The sequence below is a fragment of the Myxine glutinosa genome, chromosome 1 (genome assembly GCF_964187855.1).
Source record: "Myxine glutinosa chromosome 1, kmMyxGlut1.1, whole genome shotgun sequence".
In the NCBI taxonomy this organism is placed as follows: Eukaryota; Metazoa; Chordata; class Myxini; order Myxiniformes; family Myxinidae; genus Myxine; species Myxine glutinosa.
This window is the reverse complement of record NC_136261.1, coordinates 40,008,365-40,027,073: the sequence shown is the minus strand read 5'-3', so window position 1 is coordinate 40,027,073 and position 18,709 is coordinate 40,008,365. Positions and strand designations below refer to the sequence as shown.

Here is an 18,709-nt window from a genome sequence, read left to right as displayed (position 1 = left end):
CCCACTTCTTCATGATGGATTTCACCGTACTCAAAGGGATAATGAGTGGCTTTGAAATCTTCTTATAACCCACTCCAGAACGATGCCTCTTCATCACTTTATGTCTGTCTTCTTTGGAAAGATCCTTGGTCTTCATGTTTACCTTGTTGGTTGACGATGTGAGTTGCACCTTGAAACTACTTCGATAAGTGGAGGAGCTTACCTTTTAAAGTTAAACCAATGGTTACATACAGGTGAAACCTATTACACTTATTTTGTAACCTTTCAAACAAATAATTTGCTACTGAAATGATTTACGGTTAATTAGGCAAAGGGCTTGAATATTTATGCAACTGAGAGTCATCTGATTTTCTCAGTTAATCTAACTTATTCACATTCTATCTGTATTTTTTAGTTCTATCACTTTGGAGTAGTTTGTGAAGATTACATATTAAGTTTGATTTGAAAGCATAATGAAATAAGCTCAGGTGACATCAACATGTAAATCTTTGGAGGGGGTAAATACTGTCGTGCGGACCCTTCGGTTAAGACCAGGGACTGCGGATGGACCAGAACGGATTTACTTGAGGCGACGACCAAACACGGATTCGGCTATAAAATACGGGCGGAAGAAGGGAAGTGGAAGCTGCAGTAAAAGCGCGTACCTGTGGAAGGCGAACGAACTCAAACTAAACCAGATTTGTGCGGAATGAAAAATAACACAAGGGTTTATTGCAATAAAAGGTAGGGACAGGAAAGCGCGATACTAAATAAAAGTCCTAAGTTGGGATCCCACACACCTCACTTCAGAAACGAGACACAGGAATGAGTTACGAAAAGAATTGTCTCGTGGTGTAATGCAAAATGTTCTGTGGGTGCGGCCTTATCTCGTCTGTAGTCTTGTCCGTCGTCGTCCCACGCGGCTCCCTCCGTCTGCCTCCAAGCACCAATCCAAAAGCAACACATGTCCAATGCAGGCTAGCAAGCTCCACACAAGGCCGCTCTCCAACACGAGGCACAAAGAGACAGGCACGGAGAGATTGCAGGAGGAGAGAACAGCGTCGAGGAGAGGAACAGAGGCAACAGGAATACAAGCCAAGCGCAGCGCGAAGCACGATCTAAGCCACGAGGGAAGAGAAGGATCCAAGTCAAGCACGAACCGGGCGAAGAGAGCTAGTTTCAATGTCGTCTCTGAGAAAAAGCTCCCGAATCGGTGCAGCGCCCCCTTATATCACTTCGCCTGGTGACGTCAGATTGAAGCTGCTCGTCGTTCCCCGAACTTTCCAGCATCTTTCCTCCAACGAACCCCCTCCTCCTCAGTTGCATCCTCGTGCCTCCGGTGCTGATTGGCTGATGTTTGCGCCTTCCGCGCCAATCAATCAGTCGTTCCCTGTGGCGTGGTTGATAGCTCGTGTCACTCTATGGTGCTAGGCCTGCCGGAGGTGTAGCTGGCTGCGGCCCATGCGGTGGTGCCCCGAACTGGCCTCTTACCTGTTTCTTCTGAAGTCATTGTCAGGGAAGGGAATTTAATTACTGTGTGCACTACAGGGCCTGTCTAAGTGTTTATATGGGTATGCATTGCCATAAGGGACAAGGGTTTGATTACGAGGTGTGACATACAGGGGTTTATCTTAATCCCTACACTATCTAACACTCGAACATCCTGGTATGTTCACACATATACTCTTACCCGACAAACCGGACTACACACACAGAACTTATTACATGTAGATTCCCTATCGCGACAGCCGAAGCATGTTGCCTATTCAGATCTACCTGAATCTCGATATTGCTCTACCCTCCTGACATAACACAGTCCCCCGCCCTCCCCCGCCCCCCCCTGGAACCATAGCTCCAGCTAGGTTCACTGCAGGCGCTACCATTCCAGTCTTAACACTTACTGCCTCATACTTACTTAGCCTATGAAATAAATCAGGAGAGCTGTGGGAAGTGAGCCAGATTTCCTACCTATGCTCCTTAACATGCTAATCCCCTTAACAATCATGCAGTCAAATATGTACATTTCATTCGTTGTTCCTGCGGAGGGAGGAAACAAACAACACTCAAAACTAACTTAACCACAAAACTTGACTAAACTTACAAAATTCCAAAACTCTATGAACATTTATACAACCCCGGTCAACAGACCGCGTCCCCCGGTGGATGCCACAAGACACAACCTTACCTGCGGGGCCATCCCAATGTACCCATGAATTTCCGCGAGCCCTGTCCAGATGTTACAGGTGAGTGACATGGCTCAGTGGATTTCGCCCACATTCATTCAACACAAACCTCTTATCCATGCATGCTCATTCCAAAACTCATCACACAAAATCATTACCAAGCACGTATTTCACACCCCTGCAGGACCATGGCATTGATGTCATTCATGTGTGCAAGTCTCAACTAGGCAGCGGGGAGGTACCGCACAGCAAGATGGTGGGGGTGCTTCATGCTGTGGTGGCCGCAGTCCCAAAACAAGTCAACCGACTTACAAGTTCATTGCCCCCCTCCCCCTCCTTTACCTCTTGGCCCCGTGACAGCCCAACAGCCCAACAGCCCTTTCCGCCACTACCTCGCCGGTGAGGGTCTCCAATGAACACCAGGCTCTGTTGCCTCCTGCTTCCGCAGAGCTACATGGGTCACCGGGGGTCTCCTTTACTCCACGGCGCCCAACCAGACACTCCACCGACGAGCTCCAATTTCCAGATACCACTGGCTGCCAGGGGTAATTGCCGCAGAGCCGCAGAGCGCAGGCATCGCTCCTCAGAGCCTGATCTGTACCTGCGGACACACACACCTTCCCCACCCACAAGATCCCAAAACACATTTCCTCCCCCGCTGCCATTCAATTCTCAACACATTTCCATAGATGGTGCAAAAAGATGTCACAAGAGTTGCCATGGCCTGCTTCATGTGAAATCCCCAGTTCACATTTCAAATCATTACATTTCCAAGAGCACATTTCAAAACTCACCAACCATCACTCATCCTTTTCCTCCAACCTCATGACCACATCGAAACACATCACTTTTACACATAAACACACGCCACCCACAAGACACTGTGTGGCACCCATTCCATCCCCCTCACCGACCATGTCATCACTCTCACCCGCCTCCCAACTCCAAATTACATGTCCCAAAATTTCCATAAGCAAGTCCTGAAGCCTGGGACAGTGGGACAGTACACATCAGTTCCTCTCACCTGAAACGCAGGTAGTTGCAGGTTTCTAAGACCCAAAGTGCCATCCACCCACAAAATCCCAAAATGTATCACTGGGCCTACCAAATTTTCCAAATTTTTCTTTTCTCCCCACTATACTGGCAGGCATGTGGGTCTGCATCCAATGGTGATTATCACTGCACAACTACCTGTGGCCACGACAGCTAGCTCCGCACCTCTACCGTGCAAGGGTCATCGGGACAAGGTTAGCAGTCAAAACGCCAACATGGCCCATGAGTGTCCATAGGGGTGCGACCCACATCCATCCTTCGGCCCTCCTGCGAGGAACACAGCTGCACTAGCCCCAGCTGGCCAATGTGGTGAGCACCTGCTGCCAACAACACTACTGCACGCACAACCTCGGCCCTGGGGGGCACGGTCACAGTGCGTGGCATCCCTAGAGCCACGTCCCCTGCACCTCCACATCATCCCCCAGTCCAAACACATGCAGCCCCCAGTGCCCACCCACACTTGACCACACCAAGGTCCAGTCGACAGCCATGCTCCACCAGGAGATCCACCCAGAAGACATGGTCCACACACCTCGGACACGCACAGCACTACATTGACCCCCAGACCCCACAACTACATCCCCATAACCCGGCATCCCAAATATTGGCACAGTCGCCCCCACAACCAGTTGAAAGCTGTGTCCTGCTACCCTATCAATTTTTATCACAGCCTCCAACACTTTGGTCTACACACCTGGATCAATAATGGTGCCACTGTGCAATGTCCACCATTTCTCTTCACAAAATTCACCCTTAAATTTGCATCTACCCTCAGATTACACATGCCAAACATCTTTCACATTTTACTAACTCACCAAAGAAAGATGCTTTGCCATACACATGCCAGCCGAGCATGGCCCATATGCTCGGCACGTTACCAATTCCCGATTCTCATCCCCATGGCTCTCTTCCCAAACTGAGAGTCCATTAATCATAACGGAACATCTGTTGAAGGTCACTCTCACACCATCACATTCCACAGATGCCCCAAATGTTGTCCGGTAGGCTATCTCCGTCCCTGTCCATTCGGTTTGACCCGCGTCCATAGCCCAGCCCAGCATGTCAGGTCACCACATGCTGGCTGTCCCAGAGTCTCAGGGAGAGGGTGTCAGGCCGCATGCCCAGGCGGTCACCACATCAGGCCCAAGTTGGCCGTCTGCGATGCCACCACCAAAGCACGACCCACAACACCTCCCCCGTTCCTCAATATTTGCCATCCCAGGCTTGAGAAACCACCTCGGACCCCCTGGAGGTCTTAACCCCCACCAGGGTCCAGTGACCCTGTCGGCCCGAGCCACCCGCTCGGGCAGCGCCCCGACGGACAAGGGACGCCACACTCCACCAGACCCCCCATGGGGCCCAGGTCATACCATGCCACTCATGGCTGTACCCCACGTCCAAATCTCGCCAGCACAGCTGGCTGGTATACCCAAATTTCGAAAGGGGCAACTTTTCCCCGAGGCCATCACCAATGACCTCCCCTGGTCCACATTCCACAGCCAAGGGACCAACTCCCTCCATGGCTGTTCCAAATCAAATTTCCATTTCCAACACAACACAAGTGTTTATATGGGTATGCATTGCCATAAGGGACAAGGGTTTGATTACCAGGTGTGACACACAGGGGTTTATCTTATTCCCTACACTATCTAACACTTGAGGAGCAGTGCTACGCGCGCTTACTTGTACAATAAGAAGGAAGCTGACAACGCGGTAAGTTTAAGTGTCTTTATTAAAAGAGTTCACTGTAGCACTGGTGCGCTCCAGGCTGCGCGCCCGGTGTATATCCCGCAGCCATGCCTACCCCTCGGGCGTGGCCGCCGCCCAGTTGGTGCGTGGAATGATGCCCTCACGCCAGTGAGCTTTCGTGTCCGCCACACGCGCCCCCCCCAGAATTCCCGCGCACCTGGAGGGCCAGTTTGCGGGGCAAACGGATGACCCGGCCGAAGCGCCCTCTGGCGACCGGCGGAGTCCGGGGTGCAGGGATGCCAGCTGGGATGCCTCCGGCTGCACCCGGGATGGGTGCAGGGCCGGGGGGCGGCGTGCCGGCGGTACTGGGCGGTGCCGGGGGTCCGCCCGCAGGGGGGCAGCCCTGACGCGGGGGCCGAGCCACCGGCGGTGGGTGGTCCATGTCGAGGTGGGCCGGCTTGAGGCGATCCACCGAGACGCGGTCGGGAGTACTGCCAATGTCCAAAGTGAAGTGCTTCGCCCCGGTCTCCAGCACGTGGAAAGGCCCATCGTACGGGGGCCGCAGTGGTGTCCGGTGGGCGTCGTGCCGGACGAAGACGTACTCCACTGTGCGAAGCTCGGGGTGACGTGCGTAGGCGGGTGCCCGTGGTGCACCGTCGGCACCGGGGCGAACCTCCGGGCTGTCTCCTGCACCGCGGAGCGCTCCTGCGCCACGGACCATGGTGCCGTGGGGTCGGGGAGGAACTCGCCCGGCACCCGCAGCGGTTGTCCGAAGACCAACACTGCCGCGGATGCACGCAGATCGTCCTTGGGCGCCGTCCGAAGGCCCAGCAGGACCCAGGGGAGCCTGGCGACCCAGCCGCCGTCACGGAGGGTGGCCCGGAGTGCGGCCTTCAACGAGCTGTGGAACCGCTCGCACAGGCCGTTGGCCTGGGGGTGGTAGGCCGTGGTTCGGTGCAGCTGGACCCCGAGCCCCCGCGCGACCACCCCCCAGAGCTCCGAGGTGAACTGGGGGCCGCGGTCGGACGAGATCACGTCGGGGTCACCAAATGAGGTGCGGTGCTACGCGCGCTTACTTATACAATAAGAAGGAAGCGGACAACGCGGTAAGTTTAAGTGTCTTTATTAAAAGAGTTCACTGTAGCACTGGCGCGCTCCGGGCTGCGCACCCGGTGTATATCCCGCAGCCACGCCTACCTCTCAGGCGTGGCCGCCGCCCACTTGGTGCGTGGAATGATGCCCTCACGCCAGTGAGCTTTCGTGTCCGCCACACACTCGAACATCCTGGTATGTTCACAGGTATACTCTTACCCGACAAACCGGATTACACACACAGAACTTATTACAGGTAGATTCCCTATCGTGACAGACGAAGCATGTTGCCTATTCAGATCTACCTGACTTGATATTGCTATATCCTCCCGACATAACAATACTTTTGCAGGCCACTGCATTTGGTGTATTTGTGTAATGAATGGAAAACTGGGGTGCACTGAGGTCAACTTTACAATACACTGGACATATTTCAGTATTCTAACTCTCAAAAAGTTATAACATCCACTACTCTTTGGTTGTTCAAAGCAAGTGAGATAATTATTGAAGAGCAACAGGTAATAGTCTTTCAAATGACCCAATGAAATGCTGTTTGTGTAAAGAATCTTACCTCGGACATTCCAAGCGAGCTTATGTACTTTGTCCAAACTGTCCATGACCTCCACAATTTGAGAGTACGCATCGTAATACACTGAAAATGGTCTTGGTATGTTCTGTGCAAACTTCCTGAGATTGAGAAATGAAAATGGCGATGGGAATATTGACATGAACCATGATATCCTACCTTATAATTTCACTGTCAATTTATGCAAAACAACATTAATGCCTCCAATGCCCTTGTCCTTGGGGATGTGGGGTGCAATTTGGGACATGGAATGCATTGGGAGATCGTCTCAAACAACAGTAGCACTTCTTGGTACTCAGTAGTATTAAGGATCATGATATTAAGGTAATTGTGTATCTTTCTCGATGATATTTAGGCTCATCAGCGAAACGACGCAATGACAGTAGTAAGGGCAGTGGAGCAAGAAACAGGCAAATGAATGAACAAAATAAGAGGAAAGTGAGGAAACAGCAACAAACCCAAAATCAGGTTTAGAAGAGCACACGACCAAGAGGGCACTCAAACGGTGGATAAAAGTACACAGGAAGGCATACAGGTTAGCGCCAACGACTAACAAAATCTGTTAAACAATACAAATACGGGAATGGAAGTTATTGGCTAAATTGGCCGAATTACAAAATTCCCGTTATACCTTAGGGCTACTTCTACATCATCGAAACAGCCTTACATCCGGGAAATGAGAAATTAGATATCGGTGATCACAAAGGGATCACCAAGCGTAATCCTGGAGAGGGCCGCGACTTACCCTCAGCACACGATCAAATGACGGCGATATTTATTTTGGACCACGATATGTCCTTGATCTTCAGGTTTAGGGATAGAGTGTAAATTAAGAAAACGTGTCCCCATATACAATCTATCCATAAAACTCAACATCATGAAAATTGGAGGAAAATTATTCAAGTTAAGATGAAAATGTGTTTTTTGCTAATCAGGTCCCAATCCCCAAAAATAGGTCAAGGACACTAATAAAATATCAGGTGCACAACTTCAGTGCAGATCCATTATTATGATGCGAAAACATCTTGGAAGGCCAGGTGGTCTTTGAGACCCCACATTGGCAAAATTGAGTGATTGAAAAAATTGCGTTTTTTTTTCTTTTCTGACAGCCATTTGACCACTCTTCCCTCCTTGACGACTTTAAACCCGGAGGGGTGTGATGTAAATTAAGCATAAATGCGCCTTGCTCTAGGTTATCTTGAGAGGACAATTCGTATCAATTGGATGGACCTTAGTCGAGTTATGATGCAAAATGATGAAACATCTATAATTAGGTCATGACCTTAAAATTAGACCAATGTCAAAAAAAATACATCAACCACGGATACTTTTAATTCCCATTAATGATGAAAAATTTCATTCCGAGGGTCCCAGCCGGCTCCTATATACAACATGCATTTTAAGGCCATTTTCCCTGCTAGAGCGGGGGTTAGCCTTGTGGTCCCCATGACAATCTGCTCCATTTTGCCCTATTTTCTGCATCTCTCCTTGTTAACCCCCTTGCCCGCATTTCTTCTTCCACCATCTTTAGCCAAGTCTTTCTTGGTCTTCCCCGTCCTCTACTTCCTTCTACATGAATTTCCATCACTCTTCTCAACCAGTCACTTTCATCCTTCCTCAACACATGACCAAACCATCTCAACCTGTTCCTCTTCACAGCATCAATCACAGGCAATATTCCCATCATCTTTCGCAATTCATCATTTGTCTTCCTCTCTCTCAACGATACTCTGCACATCCATCGAACCATTCGCATTTCCACCCTTTCCAGCCTTTGTTGCTGCTCTACGTTCATTACCCATGTCTCGCTCCCATAAATCATAACACTTCTCACACATGCAGCATACACCTTTCCCTTCAGCTTCAGCGACACTCCCCTCCTCATCAGCACGCCACTCAGTTCCCGAAACTTCTTCCATGCACATCTCACTCGAGCAACCGTTGCCGAGTCTGATCCACCTTCTCCATTCAGCATGTCTCCGAGGTAGCAAAATGTTTTCACACCTTCCAGCTTCACGCCGTCTCCAAGATCCAACTCAACATTTCCTCCATCTGCAGCTCCCTCTGTGCACACCTTACATTTGAATGTAGCTGCCACACTGGTGGACCCTCTCAGATACACCTTTCTGGTGGACCAGTGCCACACTGGTGGACCCTCTCAGACCACTACATTTTTGATGAACCCACTCAGCGCACATTGTACATTGAATGGAGTTCACTCCGACACCCTTCCTGCACACAGCACACGCTCGGAAATTGGCAGAAAAAAACCTAAATGGTGGTTTAGTATCGGGGTCTAAGAAACTGTCAAGCATCATTAAAATTGGGAGTTCTAATTGTAGAAACAAACCCTGCAACAGCTATAAGCCTTTCGCTATCTTACGGGGTAAGCTTCATTACAAACCTTGGATAATAACTTTATGTAAAGGTACAAAAACATTTACTATTGGTCATGAGCACCTGGAGGAAGGGGGGCGATGTGTGGAATTTTGGGAATAAAAACAAAATGCAAATTACCTGACTTTGTCCTTTGCATCTTCAAAGCTCTCAGCCACATAGTATATTGGTTGGAATTCTGTGATGGGGTACCCTTGTAAACAAGTGTTTTCTGGTTCAAAAGGCCGAAGTTCCGGCTTGTCTGTCAAGCAGTACTGAGTGAGAAATAATATTATTAATACTTTTTATATAATGTACAAGCTGCACACAGTATCTGGACGTTTTCCTGTTTAGAAGATTATGGAGTGAGTTTTCCATTTGAAGGTTTTAAAAGACAACATTTTTTTATTTCATGTTTCATAAACAATAGATTTTAGTAAAAAGAGTAACAAAATGTTTTTTGGGATGTTACATAGTTTGTTCCCTTCCTGGTAACTAGCTATGAACAAAAGCAGACTTTTACTTTGAATTGGGTAAAGAAAAATGATATTCTAGCAATACACTGGACATTGTTAGTCTAAGTGTGGGAATTATTACCTCCTCCACCAATGGTGGAAGGAGATTATGTTTTCACCCATGTCTGTCTGTCTGTTTGTCTATCTCCGAGCAGGATATCTTAAAAAGTTATGGACGGATTCGACACATATTTGGTGGACACCTCGTGTGTGTGACAAGGAGGAATTGATTAGATTTTGGTGAAGTTCCAAATCCACATCAGGATACGATAATTTTCTAAGTGATTATTCACCATTGAGAGTTTGGGCTAAAAACGATATACAGCACGATATTTCATAAAGTTAAAGACGGACTATTATGACAAAACTTGGTGGACAGGTTGAATGTGTGACAAGGATAAATCGTTTCGATGTTGGTGAAAATCCGGATCCGGAAACGAGGATTTTTTTTACAGCGTAGCCCATAGGGCAAAGCTGTCTAGAACAGTGTTTCTCCGTCTGTATGTATGTCCCCTCAAACGTATACCAATCAGAGCTGAGGATCTGGCCACATGACAGTGTGATGTGATTACGTCTGATGTCATTGCGGCGATATGGCAGCTGACTCTCCACACTGCAGCATTTTGATTAAAATTTCGTTCAGGCCGAACATATTGTCGAGTCTGTCATATATCACAATCGCCATGCTCTACCTTTACGTTTTTCATTCAGTGTGAAACACAAACAAACCGATTGTTAAAATGACCATCAAATATCGAAAGCATCGGCGTTACAGCTCTTCCAACAATACGGTACGTATAGGTTATAGGCCTTAGGCTTCATGCCTCACCTTCGGGCCGTTTCAGACAAATTAAGCCCAGGTTTCTTAATACAGTAGTGTGAAGGAACTGCGCTCCAACGCGAGTCGAAAGAATTGACGCGACCAAAGACGGAATTCGTCCGAGTTGCTTTATTGAAACAAAACAGCTCAGGTATTCTGACAAGCCCGTTTTTCGGGCAACAATATATATACACATTTATGTCGGGAAGTTTGCCCGGCAAAAGCTATACCGGGCATGCCCGGGTATCAAGGGCGAGCCTTGGAAAGGCGAGTCTGGACCTGCCCGGGCGTGTTTGGCTGCGGCCTGGCAAGTCGAGGCTGGGCGTGCCCGGGCGCTCTGGGAGAGCACTGGAAAGGCGATAGCGGGCATGCCCGGACGCTCTGGGCGAGCCCTGGAAAGGCGATAGCGGGCATGCCTGGACGCTCTGGGCGTGCCCTGGAAAGGCGATAGCGGGCATGCCCGGACGCTCTGGGCGAGCCCTGGAAAGGCGATAGCGGGCATGCCCAGACGCTCTGGGCGAGCCCTGGAAAGGCGAGAGCGGGCATGCCCGGGAAAGACGAGACCGGGCGTGCCCGGGAGGTTCGGGCGTGCCCCGGAACAGTGAGTCCGGGCATGCCCGGGAGAGGCGCGTCTGGCTGTGTTCTGGCCGGTGCAAGGCGATTATGTACATCCAGCGGTAACCGCTACACACGCCCCTCCAGAATCGACCTGCACCGGCAGGGTCAATTTAAGGGGGGTCCGGATGACCCGGCCGAAGCGACCCCTGGAGGGTCGTGGGGAGGGGTCTGACGTGGTGGTGGGTGGTCGAGCGGGGGGAACTGTGGACGGGGGGCGGCCTCGCCACGGAGGAAGGGCCAACCGTGGTGGTCGGTCGACGTCCATGTGCGCCGGTTTGAGGCGGTCCACAGAAATCCGGTCCGGCCGGCCGCCGAAGTCGACGATGAAAGACTTGTCGCCCCGTCGCAGGACCCGGAAGGGCCCGTCGTACGGCGGCCGGAGTGGCCCCCGGTGCGCGTCATGACGCACAAAGACGTACTCCGCTGTGCGAAGCGCTGGGGGGACGTAGGACTGGGGGCCACCGTGGCGGGACGTCGGCACGGGGGCAAATCGTCGGGCGGCCTCCTGGAGGTCCGAGCGCTGGCGAGCGGCGGACCAGGGACTGGTATCGTCAGGCACGAATTCGCCCGGGACGCGGAGTGGCTGGCCGTAGACGAGCTCGGCGGCGGACGCCTGGAGGTCTTCCTTGGGGGCCGTGCGAAGGCCCAAAAGGACCCACGGCAGCCGGTCGGCCCAACCGTCGTCCTGAAGGCCGGCCATGAGTGCGGCCTTCATGGAGCGGTGAAACCGCTCGCACAACCCATTGGCTTGGGGGTGGTAGGCCGTGGTGCGGTGCAGCGTGACCCCCAACGAACGGGCGACCGCGCCCCAAAGCTCAGACGTGAACTGTGGGCCGTGGTCGGATGAGATGTCCGCTGGTGCGCCGAAGCGCGCGACCCAGGTGGCGATGAACGCCTGCGCCACGTCGGCGGTGGTGGTGGAGGTGAGGGGCACGGCCTCCGGCCACCTGGTGGTCCTGTCCACCATGGTGAGCAGGTGGGTGAACCCCCGCGAGGGGGGCAGGGGACCCACCAGGTCCACGTGGACGTGGTCGAAACGCCGTTCAGGCACGGCGAAAGGTGCCAGCGGGGCCTGGGTGTGGCGGTGGACCTTGGCTCGCTGGCAGGCCGTGCAGGCGTTGGCCCAGTCGCGGATGTTTCGTCGAAGGCCGTGCCAGACGAAACACGCTGACACCAGCTTCTGAGAAGCTTTCCGGCCCGGGTGAGAAAGGCCATGGATGGAGGCGAAGATGCGGCGCTGCCAGGAAACGGGCACGATGGGGCGAGGCTGGCCCTGGGAGACGTCGCAGAGCAGGACGGTGCCCGCGAAGGGGATGTCGGCCAGGCGGAGGCCCGTGTCCGCCACGCGGAGTGCCTGCACCGAGGCGTCGGTGGTCTGGTCGGCCGCCATGAGCGTTAAGTCCACGCCGAGGTGGACCGCGTTCGCGCTGGCCCGCAAAAGGCAGTCGGCCACGGCGTTGTCTTTGCCGGCGACGTGCTGGATGTCCGTGGTGAACTCCGACACGGCGGAGAGGTGGCGCTGCTGGTGGGCCGACCACGGCTCCGTGACCTTAGCCATTGCGTAGACCAACGGCTTGTGGTCGACGAAAGCCGTGAACGGGCGGCCCTCCAGGAGGTGTCGGAAATGGCGAATGGCCAGGAATAGCCCGAGCAGCTCGCGGTCGAACGTGCTGTAGTTTAACTCGTTCGGCCGGAGTTGCCGGCTGAAAAAAGTGAGTGGCTGCCAAACCCCGTCCACCCATTGCTCATGGACGGCGCCCACCGCGTAGTTGGAGGCGTCCGTAGTGAGGGCGATGGGCGCGTTGAGCACCGGGTGAGCCAGCAGCGTTGCGTCGGCGAGGGCCCGTTTGGCACTGGCGAAGGCCGCGTCCATGGCCGCGGACCAAACAATGTCATGCTTGGCCGGCTTGCCCCAGAGGGCCTCGTAAAGGGGCCGCATGAGCTGAGCAGCGTGGGCACGAATCGGTGATAAAAATTCACCATGCCGAGGAACTCTTGGAGGGCCTTGATGGAATGGGGACGCGGGAACGTGGTGATGGCCTCGACCTTGGTCGGCAGCGGCACGGCCCCGGTCTTGGTGATGCGGTGGCCCAAAAAGTCAACGGTCGTCGCGCCGAAGTGGCATTTGACCGGGTTGACAATTAAGCCGTGCTCGCTGAGGCGACCGAACAGTGTTCGGAGGTGGAGGAGGTGCTCGGCGCGGGACGTGCTGGCGACGAGGATGTCGTCCCGATAGACGAAAAGAAACGGCAGGTCGCACAGCACGCCGTCCATCAAGCGCTGGAACGCCTGGGCCGCGTTCTTGAGGCCAAACGGCATCCGCAAAAATTCGAACAGGCCGAATGGCATGATGACGGCCGTCTTCGGGACGTCGGCCGCTCGGACAGGTACCTGGTGGTAGCCCCGTATCAGGTCAATTTTCGAAAAGATGACCCGTCCCGCCAAACGGGCGGAAAAGTCCTGAATATGCGGGATCGGGTACCTGTCGGGGGTGGTAGCATCATTGAGATGGCGGTAGTCGCCACACGGGCGCCATCCACCCCCCGACTTTGGCACGATGTGCAGTGGCGAGGCCCACGCGCTATCGGAGCGCCGCACGATGCCGAGGTGCTCCAACGCGTCGAATTCGGCCTTTGCCACGGCGAGCTTGGCTGGGTCGAGGCGGCGGGCCCTGGCGTAGACCGGCGGGCCCGTAGTGGGTATGTGGTGCTCGATCCCGTGCCGCACCGCGACGGCCGAAAACGTCGGCCGCGTGAGGGCCGGGAATTCCACGAGCAGGCGAGCGAACTCGTTCGTTGCCGGGAGGGCGCACGCCAGTTCGGTCAGCGCGGAGCTGCTCATTGTGCACGCCAGGGAGCTGAAGGTCTCGCCGTGGACAAGGCGACGTCGTTTGACGTCGACCAGCAGCCTGTGCGCGCAGAGGAAGTCGGCGCCCAGCAAAGCCACGGGGACGCTGGCGGTAACAAAAGTCCATTGAAAGCGCTGACTGCCGAAGCAGAGGGTGACGACGCGTGGGCCGAAAGTGCGTATGGCCGAGCCATTAGCAGCGACCAAAGAGGGGCCGCAAACTGCGTCCAGCCTGTCCTGCTCGGAGGCAGGTATGACGCTCAGTTGGGCGCCGGTGTCGCACAGGAAACGCCGTCCAGACGCTTTGTCCCGAATAAACAGCAAGTTGCCCGAGTGGCCGGCGCTCATGGCTGGGAATGAACGCCGGCCCGGCCGTTTCCCGACCTGCCGAAAGTGCACGGGGGCCGGCACGTCCGAGCCTTGTGTCCGAACCTGGCGTGGTAATAACACCACGCCCGGTCAGGTGGAGGCCCCGGCCGTCGTGTCGGAAGCGGGCGGTGCGGCGTGGCGGCCGCCAGTTGCACCGGCAGTTCGGCCTCCAACCGCGCAGGGCGCTCGGGCGTCATGGGCGTCGCCTCGGACGGCGGCGGGCTCCAGGTAACCGCGCCGATGTGCTGGCCCGCCGAGGAGATCTTATCGGCTTCCCTGGCGAAGGCGCGGGAATCCGTGATCAATGTGCCAGCCAGGGCGAGGCGTACCGGGTTAGGCAGCTGACGGAGGAACAGCTCCCGGAACAGGAATGCCGGAGAGTGCTCGCCGAGCAACGAGAGCATATAGTCCATGCGCTCGGACGGGCACGTGTCGCCGAGCTCGGGCAGGTCAAGCAGGCGCCGTGCGCGTGCTGCCGGTGAGAGGGTGAAAGCGCCGAGGAGGAGCGTCTTCAGCGCGTCGTATTTGTCAGCAGCCGGCGGGTGCTGGAGGAGGCTCAAGGCGCGGGCCGCGGTGGTGGAACCGAGCGCCGCCACAACATGGTGGAAGCGGGTGTCGTCCGCGGTGATGCCTCGCAGGGCGAACTGGGAGTCCGCCTGGGCGAACCAAACAGCCGTGTGAGTCTCCCAGAAGGTAGGCAGTTTAAGCGTCACTGCCGTATCCATGTCGGTAGGTCACCATTGAAGGAACTGCGCTCCAACGCGAGTCGAAAGAATTGACGCGACCAAAGACGGAATTCGTCCGAGTTGCTTTATTGAAACAAAACAGCTCAGGTATTCTGACAAGCCCGTTTTTCGGGCAACAATATATATACACATTTATGTCGGGAAGTTTGCCCGGCAAAAGCTATACCGGGCATGCCCGGGTATCAAGGGCGAGCCTTGGAAAGGCGAGTCTGGACCTGCCCGGGCGTGTTTGGCTGCGGCCTGGCAAGTCGAGGCTGGGCGTGCCCGGGCGCTCTGGGCGAGCACTGGAAAGGCGATAGCGGGCATGCCCGGACGCTCTGGGCGAGCCCTGGAAAGGCGATAGCGGGCATGCCCGGACGCTCTGGGCGTGCCCTGGAAAGGCGATAGCGGGCATGCCCGGACGCTCTGGGCGAGCCCTGGAAAGGCGATAGCGGGCATGCCCGGACGCTCTGGGCGAGCCCTGGAAAGGCGAGAGCGGGCATGCCCGAGAAAGACGAGACCGGGCGTGCCCGGGAGGTTCGGGCGTGCCCGGGAACAGTGAGTCCGGGCATGCCCGGGAGAGGTGCGTCTGGCCGTGTTCTGGCCGGTGCAAGGCGATTATGTACATCCAGCGGTAACCGCTACAAGTGTATCGTTTCAGTCGTATCGTTTTTGTAATAGTAATAATAGTAATATAGTAAATATGACCATAACACTTTAATCCCAATGTCGTGAATACAAAGTTAATGGATTGAAGCGGTGTATTGTTCATGAATCAATGATAAGTGGTGTATGGTACTAACGACCCGTGGAAGTAAGGAATTTGCCTCGGTTTTTTGATAGCATGTTATTAACCCAATCCTTGTGGGGTATATACTGTAGATTACAGTAAATCTTCCCTCAGTTCTGGAAGTAAAACTTACCTCACGGATGTTGGGATTCCTCCAAATTTCTTTGTTTGTTAAAAGCAGCATTAGTGACTGTTTAATAAGCTAATCGCTTTTACACTTTCGGTCTTGTTATTTTTTAAGTGATTCTTCACCATTGAGTGACGAGGCCAAAAATAATACATGGCATGATATTTCAAAAAATTATGGACGGATACGAAAAAACTTGGTGGATGAGTAAGATAGGTGACAAGAACAAGCCCATTAGATTTTAGTTCAGGTCTGAATCCAGATCCGGCCTACCAGTGGGATACAAATTGTAAACTGTTCAGCCTGGCTGAGGTATGCTCTCTATCTCTAACGAATACCCTACATGGTGTTTTCATGTTCTGTTACAAATCAAACACAACAAATAACATCCAGTTGGTCTGTGTCAATCTGTAACAACAAACAGCAATGTTTGTGCATGTTCAAATCAAACCTTGAGTTCACCAAATGAAGAAAGGACGCCAGCACCATATGCCTTTATCTTTCCTTCCTGCCTGCACAATCCAAATTCCACGGTAAACCAATAAACCTGGGGTGAAACATACACATGTTACTTACTTTTCATTGGAGTACCTGTGTCTGATCACTGGCACAACTGATTCTTAAAATGACCAAACAATACCCTCTGAACATCACAAAAGTACGTTATTTCATCGCATGATGAGGGATCATCATGATGAACAAGTGGGGGAAACTTATGAGCAAGTGGGAGGATTTCTAAATGCTAAACCCAACAAAACACACCCATTATGGTTAATAAGTGGGGAAAGGATTGGGGAGGGCAGGGGGGGCAAGAAAGAAATGAAAAGGTAGTTGGGGATTTTAGAGTTGGCAAAAGGAATGAAAGAGGAAGCAGGTTTGTGAAATTTGGAAAAGATAAATAACTTCTACAACATCAACACCTCATTCAAAAAGAAGAAAAAAAAATGGACATTTATTCGTCCAAATGGAGCAACGAACAGCTGCGCTTTGTGTCGTGTGCGCCTGAGAAAAATATTGAGCTTTGGAAGCGTGGTACGATCAGAGGGGAAGGGAGTCTGGCTGTCGCTCCGCTGGTCGGTGGCTGCTCTGGGCATGCCATCTTGTGCGGTTCCTGCGCGGTGGCTCAGGGACCGGTCAAGGACGCCAGGCGGAGTATCTGCCAACGCACCACAATCCACATTTATTTTTACTTTCATTTACTTCTCCCTGTGTCTGTATTTGAGTCCGCATGGAGGGTCCCTCAGTTAGGAATTTCAGTTTACTGTACATTCATTTCTGTTAGCCTGGCATTTATTTTATTAAACTATTATTTGTTGCATTTTAATTGTTGTATTGCTGCTTTGCCGGTTTTGTACGTTTATTTGTTGTGGGGATCGGATAACCCCCGTGCCGCGTCCGTCCGTACAGGTAAGACCTCACTGACCTCTCCTACCCCCGCGCGTGCAAGAGATAACACCGCCATAGTTTGGGTATATGCCTCAGAGTTAAAGCTCGGTTGGCCATCCGTCACCCAGGGATCTTAACCCTGAAGACACGACAATACTTTCCAAAGGCACTGTATGTATTCTTGACATTGTTCGCCAAGACAGAGACTGTTGAACATGTACAATGAGTGAAAGTTCCATAAAGTTCAATGGAGAGTTGCAGAGCTGGCTGATATTCTCACCGTAGCGAGTTTTTCTATGTACTCGTCCGGAGCCCCGAGGGATGCCAGTCCAATTTCCTGAGGTTAAACAAGGGTGGATAAAGCCTCACACCTCAGCATATATACACACTCATATATGTACACACTCCACTGACCTCTGAGTCTAAACTCACCCCTCCAATTCGCCCCCCCCCCCCTATCCCTTTCGCAAACACATTCTTCCATTAGCATATCATCATGAAAGATACCCGGCAACGATAACCCGAATGGAAAGTTCATGAAAACAGGAGAAAACGCCCACGCATTGGCCAATATGTGCGCTTTGTTATCCCAAGGATGGTGATTGTGTGTGTGTGTGTGTGTGTGTGTGTGTGTGTGTGTGTGTGTGTGGGTGTGTGTTACTGTGTGTGTGTGTGTGTGTGTTAGTTACTGTGTGTGTGTTAGTTACTGTGTGTGTGTTACTATGTGCGTGTGTGTTACTGTGTGTGTGTTACTGAAAATGAACGAAACTGTCAGCTGAAGGACCAAAAGAATGGCATTGTCTTCCACGAATGGTTTACTAAATTGCAGAAGCATAGCCTGGTACTTCGTAACATGTTTGTAAGTGTAACTTCCATGGGATAGGGTGTCACTCCACTGCATCAGAGTCCACTGTACCTGCGATCTATTTTTAAAATTCACTCTAGATTATGGACACAGATTGCGTATATCGTATTCCTGTCAGGAAGCGATCCATTGTTATCCGCCATTGCCAGGTACTTTTGCTAGTATATATATTATATATATATAAAAGAAAGTTTTGTTTGTTTGTTTGTTTCTTTGTCTGCGCGCGCTAATCTCCTGAACGGTGAAATATAGGAGGAAACCTCTGATACAAAAAATGTGGAGACGGGAAGGTTTTAGGCTAGGTGGTGAGAACGGTCGAGGCCCACCTCGGCCGGGCCGGGCCCATTTCGCAATTAAAAGCTGAGCTGAATTATAGCAGTCAATCTTCTACGGCCATGATTAAAAGCTGAATTATAGTAGTCAATCTTCTACGGCCGTGAGTAAAAGCTGAATTATGGTAGTAAATTCATTCAAAAAGAACCAAAAATGTCGGGACGGGTGCCGGGAAGGTTATATGCTAGGTGGTGAGGCCGGTCGAGGCTGCCTCGGCCGGACTGGGCCCATTTCATAATTAAAAGCTGAGCTGAATTATAGTAGTCAATCTTCTATGGCCACGAGTAAAAGCTGAATTATAGCAGTAAATTCATTCAAAAAAGAAATAAGTATGCTGGGACGGACCCCGGGCAGGT

The 18,709-nt window shown here is 52.4% G+C and overlaps 1 protein-coding gene across 1 annotated transcript in view; it reads right to left on the bottom strand.

Moving 5' to 3' along the window:
• PAH (phenylalanine hydroxylase) overlaps positions 1–18,709 on the bottom strand; it is a 264,258-nt gene that overhangs the window by 46,336 nt on the left and 199,213 nt on the right. The window contains exons 9-12 of the mRNA XM_068109782.2: positions 17,436–17,492; positions 16,221–16,316; positions 9,100–9,233; positions 6,568–6,683 (exon numbers count right to left, since the gene is read on the bottom strand). Coding sequence (XP_067965883.1) covers positions 6,568–6,683; positions 9,100–9,233; positions 16,221–16,316; positions 17,436–17,492 — 403 coding nt within the window. The remainder of the gene's footprint in view (positions 1–6,567; positions 6,684–9,099; positions 9,234–16,220; positions 16,317–17,435; positions 17,493–18,709) is intronic.